General features: G+C 39.1%; 1 protein-coding gene across 3 annotated transcripts in view; it reads right to left on the bottom strand.

Moving 5' to 3' along the window:
• LOC117154918 (uncharacterized) overlaps positions 1 to 13,208 on the bottom strand; it is a 506,217-nt gene that overhangs the window by 466,545 nt on the left and 26,464 nt on the right. For all 3 annotated transcript variants that reach the window (XM_033330351.2, XM_033330377.2, XM_033330342.2), the window contains exon 3: positions 6,041 to 6,141. In XM_033330351.2, coding sequence (XP_033186242.1) covers positions 6,041 to 6,052 — 12 coding nt within the window. In that variant the 5' untranslated portion in view covers positions 6,053 to 6,141. The remainder of the gene's footprint in view (positions 1 to 6,040; positions 6,142 to 13,208) is intronic.

Genomic DNA, 13,208 nt, shown 5'->3' with positions numbered 1-13,208 from the left:
TGAGAAAGCAAAAGATGAAAAGACAAATTTTTCTATGATTTATGTTTGATCGAACAACGTTAAATAAAAAATTTTGTCTCTTATAATCGTCGAGTAGTATCGATAAAAGCCGCTAAATCTCATATAAATCAGAAAATTAAAGAATAATGATAACGTCGATCGATATACAAAAGCAAAGAGTATTAAAATCTCTAGGAAGTCTGAAATTTTCTTATAAATAGATAAGAGAAGCAATTTAAAATAATAATAATCTCAGTTATTCTTAGAATTAGAAGAGAAGCTAATCTTCCAACCCTGAAAAGACAACAGAACTCGGAAAGGGGGAAAAAATGTCGAAATCTTTCCACAAGAACCAAATATTTGAAGCCTCGGTGTTCGCGGCTGTAGGTTAAGCGCTCTTGTTTTCAAAGTGGAATCATAAAAAACCAATAAACTACAGCCCATAGTCGGACCAGTTTGACTATCGTTCGGAGGGGAGCAACTCTTTGCATCACTGGCATTGTTATGGACTCGAATACAAAGCTGTTTCCCCTTTCTTCTTACATGTCTGTCCTTCGACTCTGTCGCTATGGTTCTTCTCAACCCTGCTGAGCAGACCTCCTTCTGAAAGAGGGTGGAAAACCCGATACTGGATCGAAAATGATTAAATAGACAAGTTAACGAGATGAGGGCAAAGGTCGCGGTATATTCGATGGATCTTTTAATCGACGAAAATCCCATGCAAGTTAGAAGATATTTTAACATCGGACGTTTTAACCGGCAAAATGAATGAATTTTCAAGACGGAAATGATTAGCGAGCCGGTGCTCGTGAAAGAAGCATGCACGTCGGTGCTTAATTAATCGATTCGCTTTGACGGCACACGCGTGCAAAAAACGTTGAGATGCTGTAAGGAAAGAGGGTCAACTTCTTTGCTCGGTAATAAAAGAAAAAAAGTTGCTTCGCCGAGGTTGCCTCGGTTAGGCGGAAAAATTGTGAAATTAATGATTCGTTTTAAAGCGCAAAAATGCTTTTCACGTGAGCATCGTTCGGTTGCTATATGGGACAATATTCGGAGAAAAGAAATGAAACATTTTTTTTCAATAAAAACACCACCGGTAGCGATTGGAAAAATATTAGGACGGAATTAGAATTTTATGCGACGAAATGGAAAATGTTTGAACAATAAATAAGGAGAAAAAGAAATACGTCTGATTTGATGCTTATCGATGTACATAAATAATGGTATATAAGTCGGCAACTCAATCCGTGATATTTTCAACAGGATGTTTATGAATATGTAGAATTTTTTTGGGCGATAGTAGACATCAGGATAACGAAAAATGTTCATTTACACAAATATTGGATGAAGCTTATTCTTTAATTTACGAAGAATTTAATTTTCCGCTAAAAGGACTTATACGCTAGAAATTCGTCGTATGCGATGTAAACAAGGGAACCAAAATACAACAGAACCGTGATTATTCTAATTAATTATGGCATACCCTGTTTGGATAATCGAAATGTTCGGCTAGTCGAATAATTTCGTTTTCATGTACGAGGGAATTTTTTATTTCACAGTATTTTCTTGATATTGATATTAAACGCGAATAACAACTTTTAATTATTAATATAACGATAAACATATTTAAATATATAAGCTCTATGAAACTGTATATAGAATAATTTTATTTAGAAAAATTAAATTAACTTTCAAATAATCGATCGTTCTCTCTCTCTCTATATATACATACATACATATATATATATATATATATATATATATATATATATATATGTATAAAATATGTATAAAATATATATATATATATATATATATATATATACACGTTGAAATTTGATTCTAATATATCGAGTTACATTTAAAATAACATATTTAATCGACTTACAATCTGTTGCTCTACTGTTATAAAGCAATTTCCTAAATATCCGATCCTCTATCAGGACATGGAAAAATATTAATTACTAATTACCATGGTGTAACGTGATCGATCGCAAAACTGATGGAACACTCTCCGATAGACTAGGCCGGCAATTACGCGTATAATCGGCGTGCGTAATATTTTATTATGGATGGAAGGTTGGCAGAAGGTCGATAGAGGGGTGAGAAGCTGGCGCTTAGAGGGGTGGGCGTCGAACAGGAGCGGAGCTGAATGCTAAACACGGCTAGTCTGTTACGTGTGGTTGCAGTTTGGCTTCTTAATGAAAACCAGCGGCATGGAAACGTCAGGTTTGGTTTACCCTGCAATTGGAAGCACGTCTCCTTCGAGACAGGCGTTACCGACGCCAAAAGGAAAGGCGATGCAAGATATGGATTCAGCTACCTTAATTTTCGACACTTTAACTCGTCGCTTAATGCCACCTGACCTTTTATACTGTTCGTGATAACCATTGATCTATGCATATAATCTTTCTTTCTTCTCGAAGGATAGATGAGAGGCACAATGTAGTAGCAACAGTGTTTTTGTAGGTGGAAATCTGCAGATGAAGCGTGATTTTTCAAACCGAATGTTAATAGCGTTGTACAATACAATACACGTTTTTCACAGTGCAGGATTTTCCGTTCAAACAACGAAATGAATTTGATTATGAAGCATTGGACGTCCTACTTAAAGAATCAAGACTGATGCTTATCTCCTAACAAAAAGTTATTGCTACTGTATCTTCTTTTGCAGGCATATGACTCTTGCGAATCATTTTTGCACCTATTGCTTCAAGTAATAGCGGTAATTGAAATTTACAGAACCACATAGTGGAATACAGCGTATATGGTGGAATTACGCTTTAAATGGAAGATGGAACCTTGGAAAATCAACTATTGTATAAAAACAATAACCAATTTTGATTAAAACTTTCGAAGATTTTGTAAATTTTACCGATACCTACGTACAAAAATTTCAAAAAAAATTGAAGGAACAAAATAATGTAAGGATCACACTTGCTTAAAATTTAATAGACTGACGTGTCTGATTTATCAGACATATACTACTGCGTTCAACATTACACACCCTGTACTGTACGCCCGTATGTCTAACAATTTTCTATCATCCTATACTATATCAGTGCAGCTAAAATACATCACAATCTATTCCTAAGCAACTCGAATCCCCATTTCCTTACATTTATTCACCGGTTTAATGGAGGCCGCTCTCCAATCAGTTTTAAACACTCTCTAAGCTCGAGGAAGCATCGGGAAAATAGATTGAATCGATCGGACAAGTGTATGGTGGTAGAGCTTTCGCGAAATCCCTTCAGAGTCTAGACTTCACACCTAAACTTAGATCAATTCGAAACGGACCTTGATACTTTCAATATAAAACTAATTTTCCTCCTCATATTTAACTAGAAAACCCCGATAGCAAGTAATTCCCAAATAGTTACGATAACGATCCCCAACTAATCAAGAAGAACAAATAGACATTCAATAAGTCATATGCCAATCCAAGAAAACAGCAACCACCTGTATGTTACAGAAAAGTCACCCTAGATACGACCACGTCAAACATACCTAACAAACCACCCTAACCAGCCCCTTAATTCTCCTTCCACGGCTCTTACACCCCAGACGTTATATATATCCCTTCGCTCGATCAACTCTACATCAAACAGTCACCCCATAATGAGTCCGTAATGTCACGAAAACAACGGAAACCGACAGCGACCTCGGCTACGCTAGTTTGCGTCGCCGAGAATTCCAGCGCAGGTGCGTGTTGCGTGTTATCGACTAGCGATAAACGGTCGGCCAATACATCGATGGAACATCTACGAGAGCCAGTATAGGGGTAAGTCTGATGGCGCGGCTGCGGCCGCCAACGATCAAAATGGATGTTCGTGCCGATAGCGTAGCCCTTCGCGTGCTCTAGCCACCCAATTAGTTCCCTCGCAACAAGCAGCCACCCTCTGACCGACGATCACCGAACTTCTACCCTCCTTACTGCAATTCAAGAACGATCAACGTTGCTGAAAACACGGGAAGGAGCTGGTAAGTAGAATTCTTTCGTAGGGGTGGAACGGGGCAGATGGATTGCCATTATAGCAATAAGGATAATAGAAATATTTAGCAATAAGGATATTTACAGATCCTACTGTGAGTTGCGTATTTACGGACGATTTTGCGGAAAGAGTATCTGTAATTCAATTTTCCCCTTGGACTAGTTTGCTCGCGATAGATTCTGTGTGCTACTTGTTCCATTCCTTGGAAAGTATGTTATTTTAAATTTACAAATTGGGTGATGGAAAATGGAATAGGAAAATGGTGTATAAAGAGTGGAATTAAGGCTGCGCGTGAGCTGTGAGCTTTCACGGAGGAATAGAATGAATTTTAAACGATTGGTATAAGAGAAAATGGCAGGAACGTCAACTTAAGTGATTAGAAATTCTGGTGCTAATGTAACGAATCCTCGCAACACGACAAAATAATATACATAATTAATCGCAATTAATTCCATTATAGTGATACAGGTACAACAACGATCCATAGAATCATACATATTTTTAACTTGTAGGGTGTGTGTCCACCCTCGCAAAAGTACACGTATTTCAATCGTATTTCAAAAAAATAGGTTCTACCTTTAACGGGTATTCAAGAATAACCTGCACCCTGTGAACACCTAGTTGCAACGACGTTCGTCCTGTTTGATCCAGGCAGGCGCGTACGTAGCCGGCCAAGCTGGAGATATACGAGGAACGAATATCCGGAAGGGGCGGTCTGAAACTTTGGACTTTGTCCATCGTGAAGGGAGAACGAAGTGCCCCTGTCTCCATCGTAACGCGCTGCTGCACGTGCACGCTGACAAACAGGCCTTCCTCTAGGGCCTAGTGACCGATGGGACTCGGAGTATAAACTACGAGATTGAGGAAGGGTTGTTCTCCGGGGGGATACAGCGACAATGCTCGAAATCGTAACGTTTTACAGGGAAGATCAATGATGATGTATTTCAAGATCGTTAGACTACGGTTCACGGTATGAAATAATTCTTTGATTACCGAAGATTATAAAATTTGTGAACAATAAAATTCATGTATGTAACATTGCTTATGGTTGTCATTTTATATTTACCACCTGGAATTATCGTTAATTATACGAAGATGATTATACCCTCGGCCTATTAACGAGATTGTACTATAATCATAAACTGCTTCAGATACGAAGTTAAAAATTTTCTTAATAAAAATGGTCAAAGTGTAGTAACATTGTATATAGCTTTTTCATATTTTGGATATAAATATAAGGTTGCATTTCGAGGAATAAATATCTTCGAATAAATCAATCACTGTGTCTAAAATATTGGCAATTTTTGTGACAAGTTAAGTCGTCTTTCCAGATAGCAGGTTAAAGCGCGGCTTTAGGCATTATTATTTATATGCAAAGTAAAAAATGTAATATATATTGAATTTTATATCGAAGTAAAACTACAACACTATTGAAACACTTTGCGCTTACATTAATACCCATCTGCTTAAACTACCCCAAACTAATTACTTGATATATATTCTTCCTCTATTATTTTCACCCTTGTACATATCATAATACCAAGTATTCATTCTATTTCAATGTATTATTTATTGTTAATTTATTTGAAATTTATAATTTTTAAAAGTTACTACATAAACGAACGTGAATTTATTAGAAATAGAATAAGAAATGTACAAATGTACAAAATTCATTAAATTCTACCTTAGAACGACGGATAAATTCAACTTAAACTCGCAGAAACAAATCTTTCTCCACTATCGAGTGACATCGGAAACAAATTGCTATAGAGGATATTCGTGGAGAAACGGATAACTTTGATATCGGAATCTCAGACGAGAAAAGCGTTGACGAGGGTAAACGCGGTAAAGGAATGGCCGTTAGCCGAAAACGGAAGACACGCGCATGGGACACGCGAGATTCCCTGCTAACGAAACTAATTTTATTGTCGTCCACTTATTAAGATCAAGACGGGGAAACTCGTCGACGGACAGACTGTTGGCATAGCGTTGCATAAGGAGCAACGAAGGGTCTCTGGTTAACAATGTTTTAGCGTCAATTTACTTACCGTGGCTGCCATGGAGAGATGAGGGGCGGCTCGGACGGCGGGATCTGAGGCTTCACTAAGCGAGCCATAGCCAACCGGAATCTGTACCGCCTTTGGACATTCTGCAATAGAAATGTATTCCTATAATACGCTTTATTCCATCGTCCGATTATTATTATTATTACTATTACAGGCATTGTTTGTTTGGGACGTAAAGATTTCCTTACTGCAAACAACAGTCGTCGTATCAAATATTATTCGTCCACGAATGTTATAAACGTCATGACAATTATATATTAGGTTGTCCGAAAAGTGTCTTTCTTTGACAGACACGTCTTTTATAACAACGCATCTTTATACAAACATGAAACCTAATCAGTCGAACGTTGTGATCTTTATTTTGATAGAACAAAATGGACCATGTAATTCGATGATGTAATATAAAACGGAAAATGTTGTGCACCCATTATTTCGTTAAAAAGAAACTTTTCGGACGACCTAATAGTTGTGAATTATCAGGATGATTGATATTTACTTAAAACAAATATGAAATACGTATTATTTCTCTCCATACTTTATCCGAAATCACGAAAGATTCCTTCTCAATTTTCCGAAAACCGATATCTTCCATTACAAACAATAAAATTATTCCAAGACTACCTCCTAACTCGTAAATCATAACTCTATTGTTAGAAAAATAACAAAGTAGATAGAAACGCGCGTCATCTCTACACTTTCGAAAGGAATCACTCGTGTCATCCTTGAAATGTATCTTTCCCTAAACTCCTTTTTCGCCAAGGACGTCTGTTTTTCAAAATGAAAATGAGATATTACACGGTCGTCGCTTGACAGGGAAGTAAGTCAATTTCGGAAATTCGAATGGCAATGCGGTCCAGGAGCAAGTTGAAAGCCAATCGTAAACTAATTGCAGCTAAATTCGCCCAGCGTAATTACGCGTTTTAATTTGAAGCCTCGCGAAAGTGCTCTTTCTCTCGTTCTCTTTCTTCGCTGTCGTTGTCCTGGCGTAACCAGCGTTCCTTCGTTTCTCGCGCGCTTTAAAAGGGGCTGTATTTTAAGCTAGCCAGTAATTAAAAGAATTACATCTTCGTTCGCTAAGGTAGCGAACTGTCGCGCCACCAAGACGTGGAAAATGGGATGGTCACGAATTTTAATCCTTCGTTCGTTGGCGTCTTAATTGAACACGTTCGCCACACGTAAAAATCGGGCTTATTGAATCTTAACTTGCTCTCGCTTTATATTACGAAAAATTTTATCCTAAAAATTCCGCTGCTATGAAATGTTACGATGATTGATACTCTTCGAGTATTGTATACTTCAAATACGAAGTAGACAGCCATACAACAAAATGTATCAGCTTTCGATATTCTGCTTACTGTTTACATGATTTTTCGATAGCACCATACAAGCCTGCAATTTTGGAATTTTCGTAGATGAAACGATATTACAAGTCATATGGAGATTTCATTTACCTTCAATCGCATAAAATACTATCAGCCTGTGGTCGGACTTAATCGTCGCATTAAACGTATTAGGACGAATTTCAAACGAAGAATTGATTTCTGACACAAAGGACCACGGTTTCATTACGAAATGAAAGAGAGGAGAATGAAAAAGATGATACGTTCGTTCGATTAACAGTCGATAATTAATATAACATGTAGGTAATTTTATTTGAACAATTCTTTTATACCGTGCCATTGCAATGAAGTTACAGAACAGTTTGCTCAGTGAATATTTAACGAGAAAATCGTTAGACGCAATTAATTGCTGTTTAAATAAGACGCTGAGACGGGTAAATATCGATGCGTGTATTAACTAAAAACACGCAACCTAAAATCCGATTTGTCTGTGACTTCGCCAAGTTGCGGCTTCCCGTAGATCTTACGGTGTACAAGCTGAAGTTCTACCTGCCTCGTCAAAACTTAATATACTGTTCACGGCCAATCAAACTTCCAGATCCACTAATACTCAAGTCAAATATTTCGCATGAACGTTACTGCTCGCAAAACAGTATTTAGGTCTAGAGATGGCCAAATTGATTTTCCGAGCATCCACCGAAAAGATTCAAACTCTCTTCCACGCTAATAATCCCAATAAACATCCACTACGCGTCGACTACATACGCACGCAACAGCACCCTGCGCTCACAGTCAGCGAATCACCTAATCATTCGGCATTCAGGCATCCTCTGTATTTCGGCGCGAGCAGTCGCAAACCGGTCGAAACGACACGGCATTATCCAGCCAGTACGATTCGCTCGACATCGAGATCGTTCTCACCCCAGCGTTCTCCAACGCGGCGAGTTCGATTTCGAGGGAGGGCATCGGTGTTCCACTCTGCTTCTTCCCCGCAGGAACCCCCTTTCTCCCCTCTTTCCACGACTGCAACCGTGCACCGTTACATGCGTATGCAAATTTATTCTGGATATGCGTCCGTGTGCGATCCATGCTGTGTCCGGCAGCGAGTATACGTCTACACACGCGCGACTACGCGTACACCTACAGGGACACAGCCTTCTCGCGCTTGTTGTCGGTGCAGCGTAGAGGGTCATAAATTAAATGATGTAAATGCTCTGTCCACCCTCTGTCGTAGCGAGGAGAGACGACACACGAGTTCTCTCCTTCTGTCGTTAGCTGAATGTCTCTCTCCCTCTCTCTCTCTCTCTCTCTCTGTCTGTCTTGCTCTTGTTACATCAACCCCCGAGTGACCTGGACGATCCAGGCTAACCCCTGGCCAGACCCCTACTGACTGATTATAATTATCGGGGCGTACCCTGCGGCTCGCCTCGCATGGATGAAGAGGAAAGATAATGGTCGAGTGCCATTGATTCGGATGCGCCTAACTGCCGTCGAATTGTCGTAAGTGTTCACCGCGGGGGTGATTCTTTCGCGACTCTGATTGAATGGTACTTTGATGGATAATGCGTTGCTTGGTATGTTGTACATAGTTGGCGATAAGAGTACTTGATATATTTTACGAAAAATGATAAAAGAGCGCAAGGTAAAATGTAGCAGAAATTTATCTCTGATAAACACTTATCGTTTTACTCTACCGCGTCGATAGCTGTATAGAAAGTATACTTTGAGAAGTGGATAAAAAATACTCGGATGATTGGATAGTTTTGTTTATTTTGGACGATACATTTAATAATAAGAAATATCGACGTTTCTGTTGATTTAAACAATTAAATTCGTTGATGGTTCTCGTAATATGATATATTTTAGACATAGGTTTTTAAGACTCGGTCTTTCATAGGAAATTGATATCTTAATTTCGGGTACGTTGATCACAGAGGAAACTAGATCACAATTCTATGTGTGTTATCGTGTAATTTACCTCGCAGCAATGAAATACGTTGCCGTAGTTTTCGTATAGAATCTCATTAGGAGAATCGATCGTAACTAGAAACAATTGTGCGGCTGCCCACGTGCGGTCTGCCTTGCGGTGAGAATTATATCCGCTAAATATGTTTAAATGTTAGGATCTTTATTCTAAGGATTCTAAAAAAGTATTTTTACAGAACGAGCTAAACAATAGAATGAAATGACGATAGAAGAAACGACGTTGCTTAGAAAACTCTTCAGTTAGAAAACATATATTGTTTCCGAAATTATCAATAAAATATTGCGAAAAATACTAAAATAGAAGAAGATAACGAAAAGAAATTTGTACAGTACTCCGAACAATTATTTGTCGATTAAACTATCTATGTTGTATCAAGTATTCCATAATGGGATACAGAAAGACGAAGAACATATAAAAAGATAAATATAGACGTGATTTTCGTATAGCTGCGCTATTAATAAAATCCGTTCTCCCCTTTTAATACTAATGTTTGCTTTCAATAAGTTTGAAGAGAGATCTGTCAGTCGTTGAGTAATGTATTCAATAAAATTCGGCAGTATGCAAATCTGAAAAGCTTTCGGCGGATCTCTCACAAATTCGACAGTGTTCCAATCCACTCTGCGATCCTGCTTTCCTTCTTTTCAATTCGATATCCGATTCATCGGAAATAACCAGCATCAACCTTTATTCAGACGCTCGCTACAAATTGCTCGTTTTCTCTGGTACTTTGCTCTAATCTTACTCGATGCGACACGCTCGTATAATATTTATACGATAATCGACTGCTTAAGTAGAATTTCGCGTTCTTATATTCTACCGTGTCGTTAAAAGTGTGCTCACTATCGAACCAACAAACAATAGATGTCAAACTACTTCGTTTTTCCAATAATATTAATCCATAGATCATATATTTAATAATTTTCAAACGGTATTTCTGACAAACAATTTCTTAAAGTAATGGAATGTCGTTGTTGTAAAATGACAGTAGAATATTTTATCTACGTATGGTACTTATATAACAAAAGAAACAATCTATCAATCAATCGAGTGTTTACATTGAAAAGTCACTGAAACACACTAATACGAAGCATTACGTTTTATCTGTAACACAATCTAGAACATCACATTTTCCCGTCGTTATATTATATTAACATTTATAATACTTCGAATAAACAAAGCATCCGTTTTGCTTACAATTAACCAAGTATTACCGCGTCAACGTCTCCTAAACCATAGTATACCACGAGCATCGCTATCAAATTCCAAAATATTACACTTAAGCAAACCATTAACCTCGATTTCGCTCGTCAGTATCAACGATCATGGCGCAACGACCACGAAAACCCGTATCAGATATATTCGTCGGCGCTAAAGCGCAGTTTCGAAACGAGTTGCCGTCGTGGCCGTTATACAAGAACACTTTTGCAACATGAAACGGGCTGCGCCATAATTTCGCGAGCACGGCAACACGTCCGCTCTAGCAGGGTACAGTTTTACCGTGGCGCAAACTAGCGTCTCGTACGTGGCGAATGACCGCTTTCATAGTGATAGACACGCAACAGGCCATCGACGTTCCCGTGTTACGTCTCAGCTTGGCGGGCTTTCACGCCTTTAACGTCGTCGTAACTCGTCGCGAAAAACTCAATTATCCGACCGCGAAATACCTGAACCGATAACGGAACGATAATGCGGCTCGAGCTCGAGTGGCTATCGATTATCGTCTCATTATCATTATCATAACCGAGATCTCGTTAAAACCGATAAAAAGTATACGGAATTAACGTGCTTCGCGTATCGATCATACGATGTATCGAGTGTTCGCTGGTGTTTGCGAAGATTGTGAATTGCGAAAGTTTGTGCAGGTTTACCGTATATAATATGCAGAGGCTTTGTGGTGAAAAGTAAAAGATTTAATTCTTCAGATGGAATTCTCCGAATAATTTGTGAAAAATGAAAGTTGGCGTTGGAGGTTCGACGATAGAGACGAATTTGTAAGGGTAGGAATACCTGCGGTGAAATTTGTTCGAGATTTGCACATTTTTCGGCATACTTGTTACGCTACTAAAAATTACAATAATAAAGGGAAATGAGGATGGACAACATTTTGAAAGCTTCAACGATGCAAATTTTTTAGCGAACGATAAGAGAATAGCGACGGTAGAACAATATGGAGATGTTATTTAATATTCGATAATTATGATAATAAATTCATGAATAACTTGAATCTCCAGTTACAGTGGCAAGATAAAGGGAATTTTAACTAACAAGATACGTATACACGTACAAGCCAAATATTGAAGATATTTATATGAGTTTAAGAAAAATCGGAAGGAAGTAAATAAATGAGAGTCACTGAGAGAAGCTTCGTAAATAACACAAGCAAAGCACGTAGAAAAGGTGCAAAAATTCACAAAGAAGAAATCGCCAAAGAAATCATTAAAACCATTAAAATAAATTCAAAAAAAGAAACGAACTACGATTGCCGACTTAGTTTCGAATGCGTTCACGGTGAAGAACGACGACGCTAGTATTCGCTATCTCGCCGAGAAAAAATGGCTGCGCTGCGCGCTTTTACGCTTAAACGTCTTAAATACGCGTCGCAAAAGAATCGTCCGGTGTTGTCCCATTTCTATCTGTCGGGACGCGTCTCTCGTTTCCACCCCCTCACGTTCACAACCCCTTGCCACGCCTCCACCACTTTTATAGACCTCTCTTTCTCCCACGGAGCTTTAATCGTGCGATTAAATTACATCTCTCGCGAGGAAGACGTACTGCCGCGTGGCGGTTCACGGCAGAACGAATTTACCCTGTCTTTTACATTCGTTAAGCTTGTTCCACCGCGAAGACTTAATTAAACGACTCGGCGAGTCGCCCGTGGACCGTGTGTATTTATCCTTTGAACGGAGGGACAATTTTATGAATTACCTTCAATTATTTTCCCTCGGCGCTCTTGCAACGTACGCGAGCTACGTTTCGCGAAAGATGGTCGAATTATACTTATGTCGATTCTTGCAATTAGCCAGTAGTTGGTTCCGTGTTCAAAGAACTATGAGATTATACAATTATTAAAATTTATTACCCACGAATACAGTAGAAAATAGCGTCCTTTGTACTTGACGTCAGAGATACGACACTCTTCTAATTTTACGTCATCTTATTCCACCTATCTCCGCTACAGACTTCAAAAGAATGAAATACATAAAACTATAGAACAAATACAAAATTCCGAAACTGTAAACAATTCTAGAACTTGAAAGAATGCCCAGTTGCACGCTAAGAAATATCATCGACCATCACGAAGTTAAAGTTCAATTTAAAGCATCTTCCCTGTATCGTTCCTTCTTTATTCTCATCTGCGAAAGCTTCGTCACGCAACCCCATCGTCCGTGGACCAAACAAACGCAAAAACGCGTCTATTAACGTATCATCCTCTCCTCGGCGATCTCGCCAGACATCGTTATTAGCGTCACGCGTACTCCAAGAAGAAGCTTCTCAGAAATCCAATCGAGAAGGAAACGACGACGTCGTGCCGAGGAAGCCGAGTGGAGCTGTAGAGGGAGGCGGCGGATCGAGACGTTACCCCTCGCCCCCCGACGCAACTAAAATATCCCAGCAAATAACTCGAATTCTATCTGGATTTCCATCGAGCGGATCGAAGCAGGTAGGCGAGTTCGAAAGGGTGGGTAGAGTGGCGTGGAAGCGAATCGTGGAATTCGCGGTAAAAGAACGAGAAAGCCGGCTGCTTACGTATTCGATCACGTAAGTACACACCGAAGAAGGAAAAGGGAAGCAAGCGGGCGAACGATGATCGTACACGCGGCTC

This window comes from Bombus vancouverensis, chromosome 14 (genome assembly GCF_051014615.1).
Source record: "Bombus vancouverensis nearcticus chromosome 14, iyBomVanc1_principal, whole genome shotgun sequence".
In the NCBI taxonomy this organism is placed as follows: domain Eukaryota; kingdom Metazoa; phylum Arthropoda; class Insecta; order Hymenoptera; family Apidae; genus Bombus; species Bombus vancouverensis.
This window is presented reverse-complemented; position numbering and strand designations above follow the sequence as displayed.